The 13,433-nt window shown below is 43.1% G+C and overlaps 1 protein-coding gene across 1 annotated transcript in view; it reads right to left on the reverse strand.

Annotated features, from left to right (window-relative positions):
• Positions 1-13,433, reverse strand: part of Adam23 (ADAM metallopeptidase domain 23) — a 147,971-nt gene that overhangs the window by 13,688 nt on the left and 120,850 nt on the right. Inside the window, 6 exon segments of the mRNA XM_028886680.2 lie at positions 2,247-2,358; positions 5,218-5,386; positions 7,650-7,769; positions 8,996-9,101; positions 11,924-11,987; positions 12,706-12,756. Of these exon segments, the coding sequence (XP_028742513.1) occupies positions 2,247-2,358; positions 5,218-5,386; positions 7,650-7,769; positions 8,996-9,101; positions 11,924-11,987; positions 12,706-12,756 (622 nt within the window).

Here is a 13,433-nt window from a genome sequence, read left to right on the forward strand (position 1 = left end):
GAGGTCAGAAGATGGTGCTGGATCCACTGGAACTGGAGCTACCATGGGATGCCAGGAACTGAACCTGGGTCCTCTGTAAGAACAACAAGTGTTCCTAACCACTAAGCCATCTCTCCAGCCCCAAATAGAGCTATTATTTCATTGTACTAAAATTGCTTGATTTACCTAGACATTTATTTACCAAATAACTGGTTTTCATTTATGTTAAATAATGACATTTTTGCTTCATCGAAATTGTTAGGAATTCTTTTCTTTCTTTCTTTCTTTCTTTTTTTTTTTTTTACACTGATTTCGACCATTTTATAACCAACTTGCACCTACAACTTGCTGCCTTCAGGAAGAGGGAAAAAAAGGAAAACCTGTGACTAGAAAGTGATCAGCCTGAATGCGCATGCTAATTACCCCTGAGCTGTGAGGCTACAGATCATTTTTACCGTCTTTTTTCATTCCTTCCTTGTATTTCCTAAAACAAATACTTATTTTCTACAATAAACATGTATGATTTAATTTACCAAAGAGAGAGAGAGAGAGAGAGAGAGAGAGAGAGAGAGAGAGAGAGAGAGAGAGAGAGAGAGAGATTCCCTTAACTACAGTAAAGATGGGAGAAAGTTAAAGAAAAGACAACTGCAAACACTCTCCTCTCCAGAGTGACTGCTTCGTGGCTCCAAAGCTGACTTTCCTCGGTGAAGGAGCGGGTGAGGAAATGGCAAACAGAAACAGTTAATAAAGCCCCATCACACCTAACACACGGGCAGGATCTAAAAAGGCTCCGTCAGCATACAAACACGCCTAAGCGTCTCGGCAGGGAGGAGCACAGGGCGTCTCTGAAAGCCACAGCTAAGCGCTGCAGAGCGGAGACAGAAGCTCGATTCTCTTGTCAGGGCCTACCTCTCCGAGTCTAACTTCTGAAGGTGGATCCAAGAATGTTTTGTTCTAGTTTTAAAGCAACAAAAGGCTGAATGTGAAAGTGGAGTAGGTTCGCTTTTAGGCACCGAGGCAAAAACAGAAATAGACTGTGCGGGTGTGATAATTATTCTTGTGGAATTTTAATATCCTGGGCATATCAAACAAAGGGACGAAGGGTGTTTTAACACGCCCACTGTTGTGGAACAACTCACACACATCCAAAACCAGGCTGCATCTCTTAAGGAACTGCAGTCTAGGGAGCTCTGTCTGCGTGGAGGGTCATGTTTTCCATACAGACCACACAGACGTTCACAGAGTTTAAATGAACTTTCATCAAAACAAAGGCGATCAGCTCGATGCTAGACCTCTGTGCATTTTCCTGCTTGCAGAGGGAAAGAAGGCATGGCAGTTGATTTATAGAATACTGTTAGCAGCCGCCGCAAAACAGAAGCTGAGGTACAGCGCCGTGGTCAAATGTCAAAATCGGTACAAGCCGTTGTTTGTTTTCTCGGGTACTAGAGACTTAGATGCCACCCGAAGCCTGTTGTAACTGACAGCATTTCAAGATCTCCGAGAATCGGGGCGGATGGGGGAGGAGAGAGGGGGGAGAATAATGAGAAAATGACTGTCATATTCATTTTTTACATAGGCAATACTATAAAAAATAATGTAATAGAAGTAAGCATGCTCCCAGTTTGGCCCCTGGTTGCCTAGGTAACGGGCATGTCACCTGACCTCGGGGCCCGAGCATTCTCATCTTCAATATCACATGGTGACTATGAACTGCCACAGACTCATTATGCTAAATTCTAATCTCTCTCTTCTCTTAGTGGCTGCTTAGAACAAAGCTGCAGACTCTTTACATTTCCTTTGAAAAAATTAAAGCTATCTAAAGAACCGATTCTTTTGCCAAATCAAAAGAATTTGTTAGAAGGAGGCATAAAGGACTACAACTTTCCTCTGGAGAGAATGCGATATTCAGGGATGATAAAAAAAAAAAAAAAAAAAAGTCTCACGTCAGCCCCAAAGACTGTACCTATTTGAAAATAAAATAATTAGCTTTTGTGAAAGCGGGGAAAAAGCATAAGGTTTAAAGGACAGAGAAGAAACCGGATTAAAGGAAGTCAGTAGATTTTTCTTGTCTTAATTCAGTCCCAGGCTACGAGGTAATTTATAAATATGCTTTGGAAAATATGATACACACAGGATTTTGCATCTTCGTGGCAAAAAGACAGACTCTGACGTGTCACTTTCCAAAGCCCTGGAAGCATGATACTACTGCCGTGGGAGGATGCAGATGAACGCGGTCTGCAAGGGTCTAAAACTGAAATCACACAAACCCTTAGGTCCTTCATCCTTCGGGGGGTTGGGGTTCCGAACGGGGTCCCGGATGCTGCAGTCCGTGCCTGCCCAAGTGAAATCACAGATGCAGGTGGCTTCATTACTACACACCTGGGGAGGAAAAAGAAGAGAGACACCACACTGTGGACCGCCCATGGTAAATGGGATCTAAGGAACAGGGTACACGAAGGAATCTTTCAAAGTCATTTAGAAGGCTTCTAAACTTTCCCATGGCTTTGGGGACTGGGTTCATGGGTCAAATTACTGAATATATTTTCTGATAATTATAGGGAAATAATGATTAAGATGAAGGAAACTTTTTTAAACTTGTATTATTCATGATATTTAGATGCACAAATGTCCAATAAGGTAGTTGTTTGTTTGTTTTTTTTCCAAAGCCGATGTTTCTAGGAACATTCATGAAAAACATACATGTTTCATTCAGCGGGTTAACAGACCCAGGTCTCAAAAGACACTTCCCAAGGGGCGATCCTCAAGAGAAAGGACCAGGAGACACAACCACTAAGCACACTGTGTGTCCTCGCCATGCCTAACTCATTTGGTGCCACTCTGCCCGCCCAATAAGCACTGACTCACCCTCCCCGCCATCTATGGAGTCACGCTCTCCCAGGCAGCAGGCTGAAGCCCTCCATCAGGCAGCAAATGGCACGGACTTCCCATTTATGTGAATCAAATAAAACTCTCTGCAAGCTAGAGAGACAGGTGCCGAGACCCTTTTATCATTAGATATGATAAAATCAAATGCCAAAGCTTTTAAATCTGAGATACTGTGGTCCATGATTATGATTAATAAGGCTGAACTTGGCTTTTTTAAAAAATGGTGGAAATGGGGGGGGGAGAGCAGAAAAGAGCTTTTACGTCTCATATTTTTAGAGCAATAACTAAAATGCTTAAAAAGTCTGCCCGGTGATTTCATTTTACATAGCAATTTCACTGAACACTCATTATATGTCAAGTTCCTCTGCTAAGAACTTCAGGGAAAGCTTCTCATTACTCCCCACACCAGCACCTAAGGGCTGAGAGAGGGTAAGTACCCACCCAGAGTCCCTGAGATGTCAACAAGTACAGCCAGAACTGAAATCCACAACCCTCTCTAGCCCCTGAATTCATGTTCGTAAGTCACCAGAGAGGATGGCTGACTTCAATGTCGTAATAAACATCTAGGGCATGAGCAAGGCACACCTTTGGGGGTGTCTCTTGAGTGTGCTTCCGGAAGGATTAGCTGTAGGGGAAAGGCCCAACCTGAGTGTGGGTCACAGTACCAGCCCGTGCAATGGGGCCCTGGACTGAATGAAAAAGTAGACTCCAGCCAGGCGGTGGTGGCGCACGCCTTTAATCCCAGCACTGAGGAGGCAGAGCCAGGTGGATCTCTGTAAGTTCAAGGCCAGTCTGGTCTACAGTGAGTTCCGGGACAGGCTCCAAAGCTACACAGAGAAACCCTGTCTCGAAAACCCAAAAAAAAAAAAAAAAAAAAAAAAAAAAGTAGACTCCAGGGTGTTTGCTTCCTGACCTGATATGAGGAGTAAGTTTCGGGCCTCCACTCTTCCCCATAATGCTGGGCTGTGGCCCCGAACGGTGATCCAAACCACTCTCTCCTCTCTGAAACTTTATGTCGGGTATTTTGTGGTATCAATAGCAGAGTGACTAACTTACCCGGCTACAGGGCCTCCCTGTGAGCTTGCTCAGCTGACCATTACCACCAGAGAAGTTTCCTGAGCATATCCACCTTATTCTTATCCTCAGCCTAGGTCTCTATGCTGGGTTCCTTTTACCGTCATTCCAGAATCTCCCTTTATTATTATTATTATTATTATTATTATTACTCTGTTTCTTTGTGCCCATTTTTCTAATTTCTGAAATCTATAAAATCATTATTTCTAAGTCCAATCTAAATCATTGTATAATTTGGGTATTATTATTATTGTTGTTGTTAAACTTAGGTTTTCCAGGAAAGGCAGCATTCTCAAACACTTTGGTCACAAAATTAAAGCTACACACAGGTTTGAATACAGACAGCATCTTTTTCTGGGGGTGGGGGTGGGGGGATGAGAACAGCCCAAGCGTAACTGAACATCTTTACATGCATGTGACTCATCTGCAATCCACTCTCCTGTCAGTGTGATCAGAGATGGAAGTCAATCACTAATACAACTTATGTTGTTTTGTGCTATTAAAAAAATACTGGCACAGAGTCTACAGTCCCTTAGGAAGCCTATCAATTTTCTTCCAACTTTTAAGATGTCGTGATGGCTAATTTCATGTGCCAAGTTAACTGGGCTGTGGGGTGCCCAATCGCACATCATTTCTGGACGTGCCTGTGAAAGCATTTCCAGACGACAGCAACATCTAAATGAGTGAACTCCGCAGAGCTGATTGCACTCCCAACAGAGCCTGAGTGGAACACAAAAAGAGGAGGAAGGGGAACTCAACCTCTTTCCTCCCTTCAGGGATCGAGCTGAGACACTCCATCTCATCTTCTCCAGCCCTAGCACTCAGGTATACACCATCAGCTCTGCTGAGTCTCATGTCAGTGGACTCAGAAGGAATCATACCAGTGGTTTACATAGCTCTCCATTTTATAAACAGCAAGCAGCTTCCATAATTATGCGAGCCAATTATTCATAATAAATCTTCTTAGCTAGAGGATAGATACATGGATAGGTGGGTAGACAGAAGATTTACCCTGTTTTTCTACAGACTATTGACTAACATAGATGTCAAGTTATATCTGGAGAATGTGATCAATACAAATAACCAATAATGATATGAGAAATAACAAAATCAAATCAATTTATAAATAATTATTTTAGCAAATAAAGGTACTGAGAAAATGGTGATGATCACGACACAGTCTCAGTAAGAAATAGCTGTATTTGGCTGTCTTGTCGCTGTGAACTCGGGATCCCAGATAATGAAGAGCCAAAGCTGTTAACACTGATATCTACTTACCCCATGGCCTGAACAGACTTTCCCCTTGGAGTCAAGTGGGCAGCTGCTCATATTTAGGGCTTGAATCTGTAGGCACTTCCGATCTAAGCACATCATGGATGGGCCACATGGAGTACCATCTTCTACGTAGCCCACATCTGTATCATCATCTAAAACTACGTGAGCACCACTGAAAGCAAGCAGAGGGGGAGCCACATAAATGTAAGCACCGCACCTACAACGCTGGACCAGCACAAACAAGACTCACCATTCAGGAAACAGAAGAGACTGTTACAGCTAGCAAGGGGTTTTCACGTCCATTTCTCCTTCCCACCCATCTTTAAGAAGAGTGCCGGAAAGAAACTACCTTTCATTATCATTATAGCACACACATCATCAGGGACAACTATTATTGGCAGGGAACCTTCTAGCTCTTCTGTTGTTTCCAATATTAAGACTAAATGAAAGGTGTTTGTGTAAAAAGGAGGAGGAGAAAGCGTGTCCTTGGTTCTCCAAGGCATTGTGGGGGAAAGGCGGCATGCCAGGGAAATAATGGTGAGCAAAAACAGCAAAATAAGGTATTTGAAAATTATTATTATCACCCCAGAGGAGTTAGCTATCACAATTAAAAAGATAAAGCTATGCCAGGTCTTCTCTACTAATGTATACTTCTTACGTTTCAAAGTCAGGGGCAATTAGAATCTGAATGATAATTAATGATATAATTACTAGCAGGGAATCTTGCGGAATGTTTTTACAAATACGGCAGTTTGCAATATAACCACATAATTTAACCAGGCTATTAAAGACGTGTGAGAATGTATACATTGAAAGAGTGCTTCTGTATGTAGAAGGTGGTAGACACTACACTACAGATACATTCTGAGGAAGAGCTTACTGCCTAAGGCCTCGTTAGAATTACCTCAGAGCCATTTAACAAGATGGAAAAATAGCAGTTATCTGCCCAAGACAGCATTATCCAATTGTGAAGAAGTACTCTTAGATAATTTCTAACATTAATTCACTCCCAGAAAAAAAAAAGTGGTTTCAAATTCCAGGATAGTGAAAATAAAGGGCAAATGCTGGAGGGAGTATTCTTTGTTAACATTAATAAACTACATTTTAATAACTATTTTCTGTTTGTGATTTGGTACTTGGTAGGTAAACCAGACACATGCAACATAAAACACTGCTTGAATTGGAATTAGAATTAAAAAAAGTAAAACACACAGTATTCAAATGGTGATACATTCTGATGCTCCTAAACTTTAACCAGGGGAAAAATGAGTACAGGTTGCGTGTCCCTCATCCAAAACACTGAACTCCGAAATGTTCCAAAATCTGAAAGCTTATGAGTACTGACAGGAAGCCATGCGTGGAAAAGTCCAACTAAAACACAGTCACACTTAAAATGCAGGCACACTGAAAGCACTAAGTAAAAAAAAAATCACTGCTCAAAAGAAGAAATATAAATGGTCAATAAATACAGGACAGTTCAATATGATTCGGAGAACTGCAATTTAAACCACGACGAGATGCCATCTCAATTTACTTAAAGTAGCCATCATCAAAAAAAAATTACAAATACTGGCTAGAACAAAGAGAAAAAAAGAACCTTAGTACACTAAAAGTGGGAGTGTCAATGAGTACCGTCTTCAAGAGAATAGTGTGGGGGATTCTTTTAAATACTAGCTAGTACTACTGTGTGTCTACTGTGGCATTACCACAATAGCCAGGATATAGACTCAACCAACCTATCAGCAGAAATGGATATAGGAGATGTGGTGTATACATAACAGAATATCACTTAGCCACAAAGACGAATGAAATCCTGTCGTTTTCAGAATATGTGTGAACTAGGTTGCACATAGAGAGATAGGCCCAACACACCACTTCACACATGTTTAAACTTTTAAAAGTAGACTGAACAGTGGAATAGTGAAGAGTAGGGGTTTGAGACTACGCAGTGCGGGGTGGATGTAATTCATTCATGCTGTGGCCTTGTGTGGAGCTATTTCAGTAAACTGTTATTAGCCACGGTTACTATGTTAATAAAATAGACACACAAACTTTTTAAAATTTCCTTCAGTCTGTGTGTGTAGGGAATAAATGAAACATAAATCCCATACTTAGTCTTGGATCCCAGCAAACCTTCTAAGACCTGAAGATTTCTAATCTCAAGCTTTGGGGGTATGAGACATCACTTGCAACATAACTCTGTTCCTAAGACTGTGACTCGGAAAAAGGTCTCACTACTGATAACAGCTACAATTTTGGGTAACTGTCATTTGCAAACCCATATACTACTTTTCAAAAGTGGTTTTCCACATGAAAGGAAAAGATGAAACTGGAGAATCTTAGATCTTTGGTGTTTTCCATTTTTGCTTGCTTGAAATCTGTGATCATCACACTCCCCTCGCTCACTCGCTCGTCTCCTGACTTCCGTGTGTTACCTGCAGTCAATGACTCGGCCTTGGTGGTAGAAGGACGTCGGGATGATCTCTCCTTGAAGTTGACCAATTCTCGGAGCTCGAGTAAGATTGGTGCACAGCAAGAATCCACAGAACACGTCACTGCACAGGATTCAGAAGGCAGAAGACAGGAAGACTCCAGCTCAAAAACCCACAACTCTCACTGCACATCCATTAGTTTACGTGGTGTGGTTCTGGGAACCAAACCCAGAACCTAGCATATACTAAGCAAGCAATCGAACTATTGACCCTTATCTCCGGTCCTAAAATTTCTCAGTATTCTCTTTACTGCAAAATGAAAGCACTCAGACATTCTGGCTTAGCTATGACTGTCCTTGCCAAGGGACCACAGCTTTACTAAAGAAGTGAGCACCCCTGAAAGAAAGGCCTAGAATATTCTCAGTCAGTAGCAGCACTGCTGTTCCCTACGTCTACTGTCCTGAGCATCCCTCCTTTCTACTCTAGAACTGAGATCAACACAGCCCTCCTAGAAATGGATGTAAGGAAAAGCCACATCACAGTTGCTGGAAGGGTCACACTTCCAGACAACAGGAAGACAGGCCATCTACCTTGGAATGTGTGGTTTTTGCATCCACTTGCAACCATGAATTCGCAAGGGCAAGAATTTAAAAGTCAACATTATAAAGATGGCACAGCAGAAGGGAAGGCATCGTTCGGATCTTTGGTGGCATTATTAAAATGACTCACCTGTCACGAGGACACCCCCACCTCCAGCCTAGCTGTTCAATAAACAATGACTCATGCCAGAAGACGGCAAAGATGTGAAGCGTCACTTCACTAAAAAGGAAATCTGCTTGGAAAGGAGCTAAATTCCACTTATAACTCGGAAAATGCAAATTAAAACCGTGCCAAGATAGCAATCCACACACACCAGAACTGATAAAAGTTTAAAAAAAAAAAAATCTGTTAAGATCGAGTATTGATGAAAATAGCATATATTATGGGAGGGTTTCCCAGAGCACAGCCATTTTTAGGAAACAATGTGATGTCATCTGATGACAGTGAAAATATGCATCCCTGTGACCTGACAATCGTTTTGCTAAGTATGGGCTCTAGAGATATGGACACAATACGCACTAAGCCACATGTACAAGAATGTCCACAGCTCTATACCTTATTTGATGCTCTTTTTTTCCTCCTCTTCACACTGATCTCTTTTTATTTCTAACAGAATTTATTTCATTAATCTTTCGATCATTTCCCACAGGTATACATACACTGCACCCACAGCTCTCCTGTTTTTTTGTTCACGTCGTGTTTGCGTCAGCCTGGGAGAGCAACGGCTCTGCCCCAGGGTACCAACTCACTGTTTGCTGCACTGGATCCACCGGTCTCCATCTTTGCCACAGTTTCCCTTCTCGGTGCCTTCCGTATTCAGCTTTTCGTAGCAGAACTTGTCTGACCCTGCAGCCTCTATCAGAGATGGACGGGAGGAGAAAATACACTTTACTTCTCTGGGTTCCTCACACTCAGTGGGGTGCTACAAAGTGTCCATCAGCTGCTTCTTGGAAATGGAAAAAAAGGGGGGGGGAGGGGGGACTCTTGATTGCCGGTTCCTATGGTGGAAACATGCAAGGGCTGATTCCAGGCTATGGATGTGCCGTTCACCGGCTCACCAAAACCTCCAAAATTCAGCCGCTTTTGTAAGCCAGGGCAAAAACGCTCCAGCACAGCACTGTCTGGAATACGAGAAGTCTCTAGGCAGATCTTGCTGGTGGGTTTGAAGGTGACCCGGGAGAAAAATCGCTGGCAGCAATAAGTACACCACCACCACACAGTAAACAAATATGTATTCTTAATCCTGCTTTATTATAGTGTGTGTGTGTGTGTGTGTGTGTGTGTGTGTGTGTGTGTGTGTGTGTGTGTGTTGGGGAGTTGATGTCTATGGGTGTTGTGCCCAGATGTACAGCTGTATACCATGTGTATGCAGCGTCAAATGAGGCCAGAAGAGGGCACCAGATCCCCTGGAAATGGAGTTACTGGCAGTTGCTAGACATCGTGTGAGTGTTGGGAATGGAACCTGGGATCTCTGGAACAGCCATTGGTGCTCTTAACCACTGACACCTCTCCAGCCTTCTTAATCTTGTTTTATGTTAATACTCAGGTTTAATTTAAAAGTCTCGGCCCACTGAGGTTGTTAGGGCTTTTTTTTTTTCATTTTTTTTTTTTATTTTTTGAGACGGAGTCTTACTCTTTCGACCCAGCTGGCCTGGAACTCATTACTTAGTCCAAGCTGGCCTTTAACTACTAGTAATCCTCCTGTCTCAACTTCCCAAGTGCTGAGGTTGCAGGCATGAGCCACCATGCCTGGCACATTGTGTCCTTATTATCTTTACCTGACTGTAACTCTTCCCCATGAACGACACCTGTCAAACACTGAAATCACTCAAAGGACCTCTTTCTCCACGTTGGAAGACCCAGCCTCAGCCAGCTAGGAAGTCTCATTTCTCAGCCTTGCTGTCCTGGTTAGTTTTGTTTCTTAATCAACTTGACACAAACTACAGCCACCTCAAAAGAGGGAAGTTCAATCTGAAAAACTATTTCTCCATCAAACCTGCCTGTGAGCAAGCGGGGTTGGGGGGTGGGGGGGTTCTTGATTAAATGCTTCATGTGGGAGGACCTCACTGTGGGTAGTGCCACTCCTGGGCAGGTGGTTCTGGGTTGTATAAGGAATCAGGCCGAGCCAGTCTGAAGGAGCAAGCCAGTAAGCAGCACCCCTCCATGGTTTCTGCTTCAATGTCTGCCTCCGGGTTCCTGCCTTGAGGCCCTGCGCTAACTTCTCTCAGTAATGGAGTATGATACAGAAGTATAAGCCAGATAAATCGTTTCCTCCCCAAAGTTGCTTTTCTCAGTGTTGTTGTTTTTGTTTTTTGTTTTTTTAATCAGAAAGCAAACTAGGGCAATTCCTGTGTGGCCCTCATGAACTAAAATGTTGAGTCACTGTAAACGTCAGCCAGTCGATGTGTGCATTAGCATTTAGGCAGTGTCCGGGATTTGTTACCATGGACCTGTGTGCTCCCAGGGAAATTCCTGCATTGTCATTAATTTAACTGAGACAGTGAATGACAACTGAAAAAAAACAAAAAACAAGTCTGTTCCTCTCCCAAGGTAAACTAGCAAAGTACAAAATGAACCATGCCATCACGTAAGTGGTCAGACTGTGACCGTGACCATGGCACCGGGCCCCGTGGTTGCCGGTAGCCGCAACATCCCATACTTAACAGCCAACCAAAGCCGATGAAAGACACTTTGGTTTCCATGACAACGTCTCACTTGGGTATCTGTTTTCCACAGTTTTTGCTGCATCACCATCGTCATCATTATTGGAGGTTTACTGGGAACTGAACCCAAAACCTGCTGTGCATTCCACCACCGAGTTATACTCCCAGGCCTGGGCATGGTTTTCATACCATCTCTTTAATTTTCCTTCTTTTCTAGACTTTTCTTTCATGTCACTCCCTGCTGTGTACCCCTGTCACTGCCTGGAAGAGAAGAACCCTGCCAAGGAACCTGGGTAGAGCTAGCAGGCAGGACATGCAACCTGCTTGTAAGGAAACTGGGTATGGCTAGCAGGCAGGACATGCAACCTGCTTGTAAGGAAACTGGATATAGCTAGCAGGCAGGACATGCAACCTGCTTGTAAGGAAACTGGGTATGGCTAGCAGGCAGGACATGTAACCTGCTTGTAAGGAAACTGGATATAGCTAGCAGGCAGGACATGCAACCTGCTTGTAAGGAAACTGGGTATGGCTAGCAGGCAGGACATGCAACTTGCTTGTAAGGAAACAGGGTATGGCTAGCAGGCAGGACATGCAACCTGCTTGTAAGGAAACTGGGTACAGCCAGAAGGCAGGACATGCAACCTGCTTGTAAGGAAACAGGGTATGGCCAGCAGGCAGGACATGCAACCTGCTTGTAAGGAAACTGGGTACAGCTAGCAGGCAGGACATGCAACCTGCTTGTAAGGAAACAGGGTATGGCCAGCAGGCAGGACATGCAACCTGCTTGTAAGGAAACTGGGTACAGCTAGCAGGCAGGACATGCAACCTGCTTGTAAGGAAACTGGGTACAGCCAGCAGGCAGGAAATGCAACCTGCTTGTAAGGAAACTGGGTACGGCCAGCAGGCAGGAAATGCAACCTGCTTGTAAGGAAACTGGGTATGACTAGCAGGCAGGACATGCAACCTGCTTGTAAGGAAACTGGGTATGACTAGCAGGCAGGAAATGTAACCTACTTGTCCCCCAGATGTACTGGCACTGGTTGTCTCTTGTCTTGCACTCCCCATTGTAGCAGCGACCCTGAGAGAAAGAGCACGTATGTTCTGAGTCATGGGTCCCCAGGGCCACTTTCCCCCCCAATTCTGACTGCAAGGTCCCCTTCCGGGTGAGTTCCACAAAGTTCTCTTCATCCCATTCTCAAGCATTTTCACAGTGGCCAATAAGAAACCCAAACACGTAAGAAGAACTGTAAGACCCGCCAATAAGAAACACAAATATGTAAGAACTCTAAGATCCGCCGCGTTAAAATTGAAAAGCTCAGGGCACACTGAACAGCAGAGCTCTTTAAATGTAAAATAATGATTGAAACTTGAATTTTCATGGGGAACAAATATTTGCACTGTTCTGCAGAAGATACCAAAATGACTTTTAGCCTCTCTTATATGTGGATGGTGGGGGTCGCGCATACTGACTTGAGAAAAGTCTTATAAAAAGATTGTCATCTTTTTGCTACATGGACCGGCTAAAATTATTTAAGGGTGGTCACAACTCCGCAAAGAAGAGGCCATTACATTTCAGGAGCCATTACATTCCTTTTTCTTTTCTTTCAATCTGGACAGTTTGTCAGTTGATGAAATGCATGTAATATTCAGAATGAAATAAAGCTGATATGAACCAGCCCCCCACTGCAATTTACTTTAGTAAATTTCCTTCTAAAGTTACAATTATCAAAAGGAGGAAAGAAATAGCACTAATCCTTTCTAAATTACACTGAAATCTCACTTAGAGCCCCGCATACCTGATTTTGATTGCAGGCATAGCCATCTTGTTTATGGAGATTTGGCGGGCACTGAAAAATATTATCTTTTTAGTTGATGTGCAGTATATAAAATGCCTTTCAGAAAATGCATTTAATATATAAAAATGAGGGGGAGAGTAAAGGCACAATTAGGACCATTTAGAAAAACACACAACTCCATTAATAGGTTGTTTAATTTAATTCTATCATTACTAAAATGAATAAATTCCATGCAGTTAATTCTTTTCATGCTTCTCTGTTTACCGGGAGATGGGCTAAACAACAAATAACATTCACTTGGCAAAAAGCTACAAGCAGAAGGGACGACAATGGGCAGCGAAGGCAGTGAATCAGCTGGCTGTGTAGGAGTGGACACATTAAGAACTAATTTGCAAGACCTCTCCAAGCTCCTTGTAAATGTCAAATCTGCATGTGACATGGTGACATGTGCCTATGGGACACTTTGCAGAAGCAGAAGAAACAGTCTTGAACCACAATGCAATCAATGTAAGTGCTGTACCACTGTGACATCTCTGACCTCTCAAACCACAGACTTGTACTAGAAAAAATCTACGGGGAAGTAGGGTTTTTTTTTTCTTTAGCAAAACTATCTATCACACCATTTTAAAGTGCACTTCATTTTACCCAGAAGTTATCCAGAATAAGTGAAGTTACACTTTTTTCACAGTTGAGAGGGTGCGGGAACGGTCAGGTGCCGGAATGTTGAA

This window comes from Peromyscus leucopus, chromosome 13, assembly GCF_004664715.2.
Source record: "Peromyscus leucopus breed LL Stock chromosome 13, UCI_PerLeu_2.1, whole genome shotgun sequence".
In the NCBI taxonomy this organism is placed as follows: domain Eukaryota; kingdom Metazoa; phylum Chordata; class Mammalia; order Rodentia; family Cricetidae; genus Peromyscus; species Peromyscus leucopus.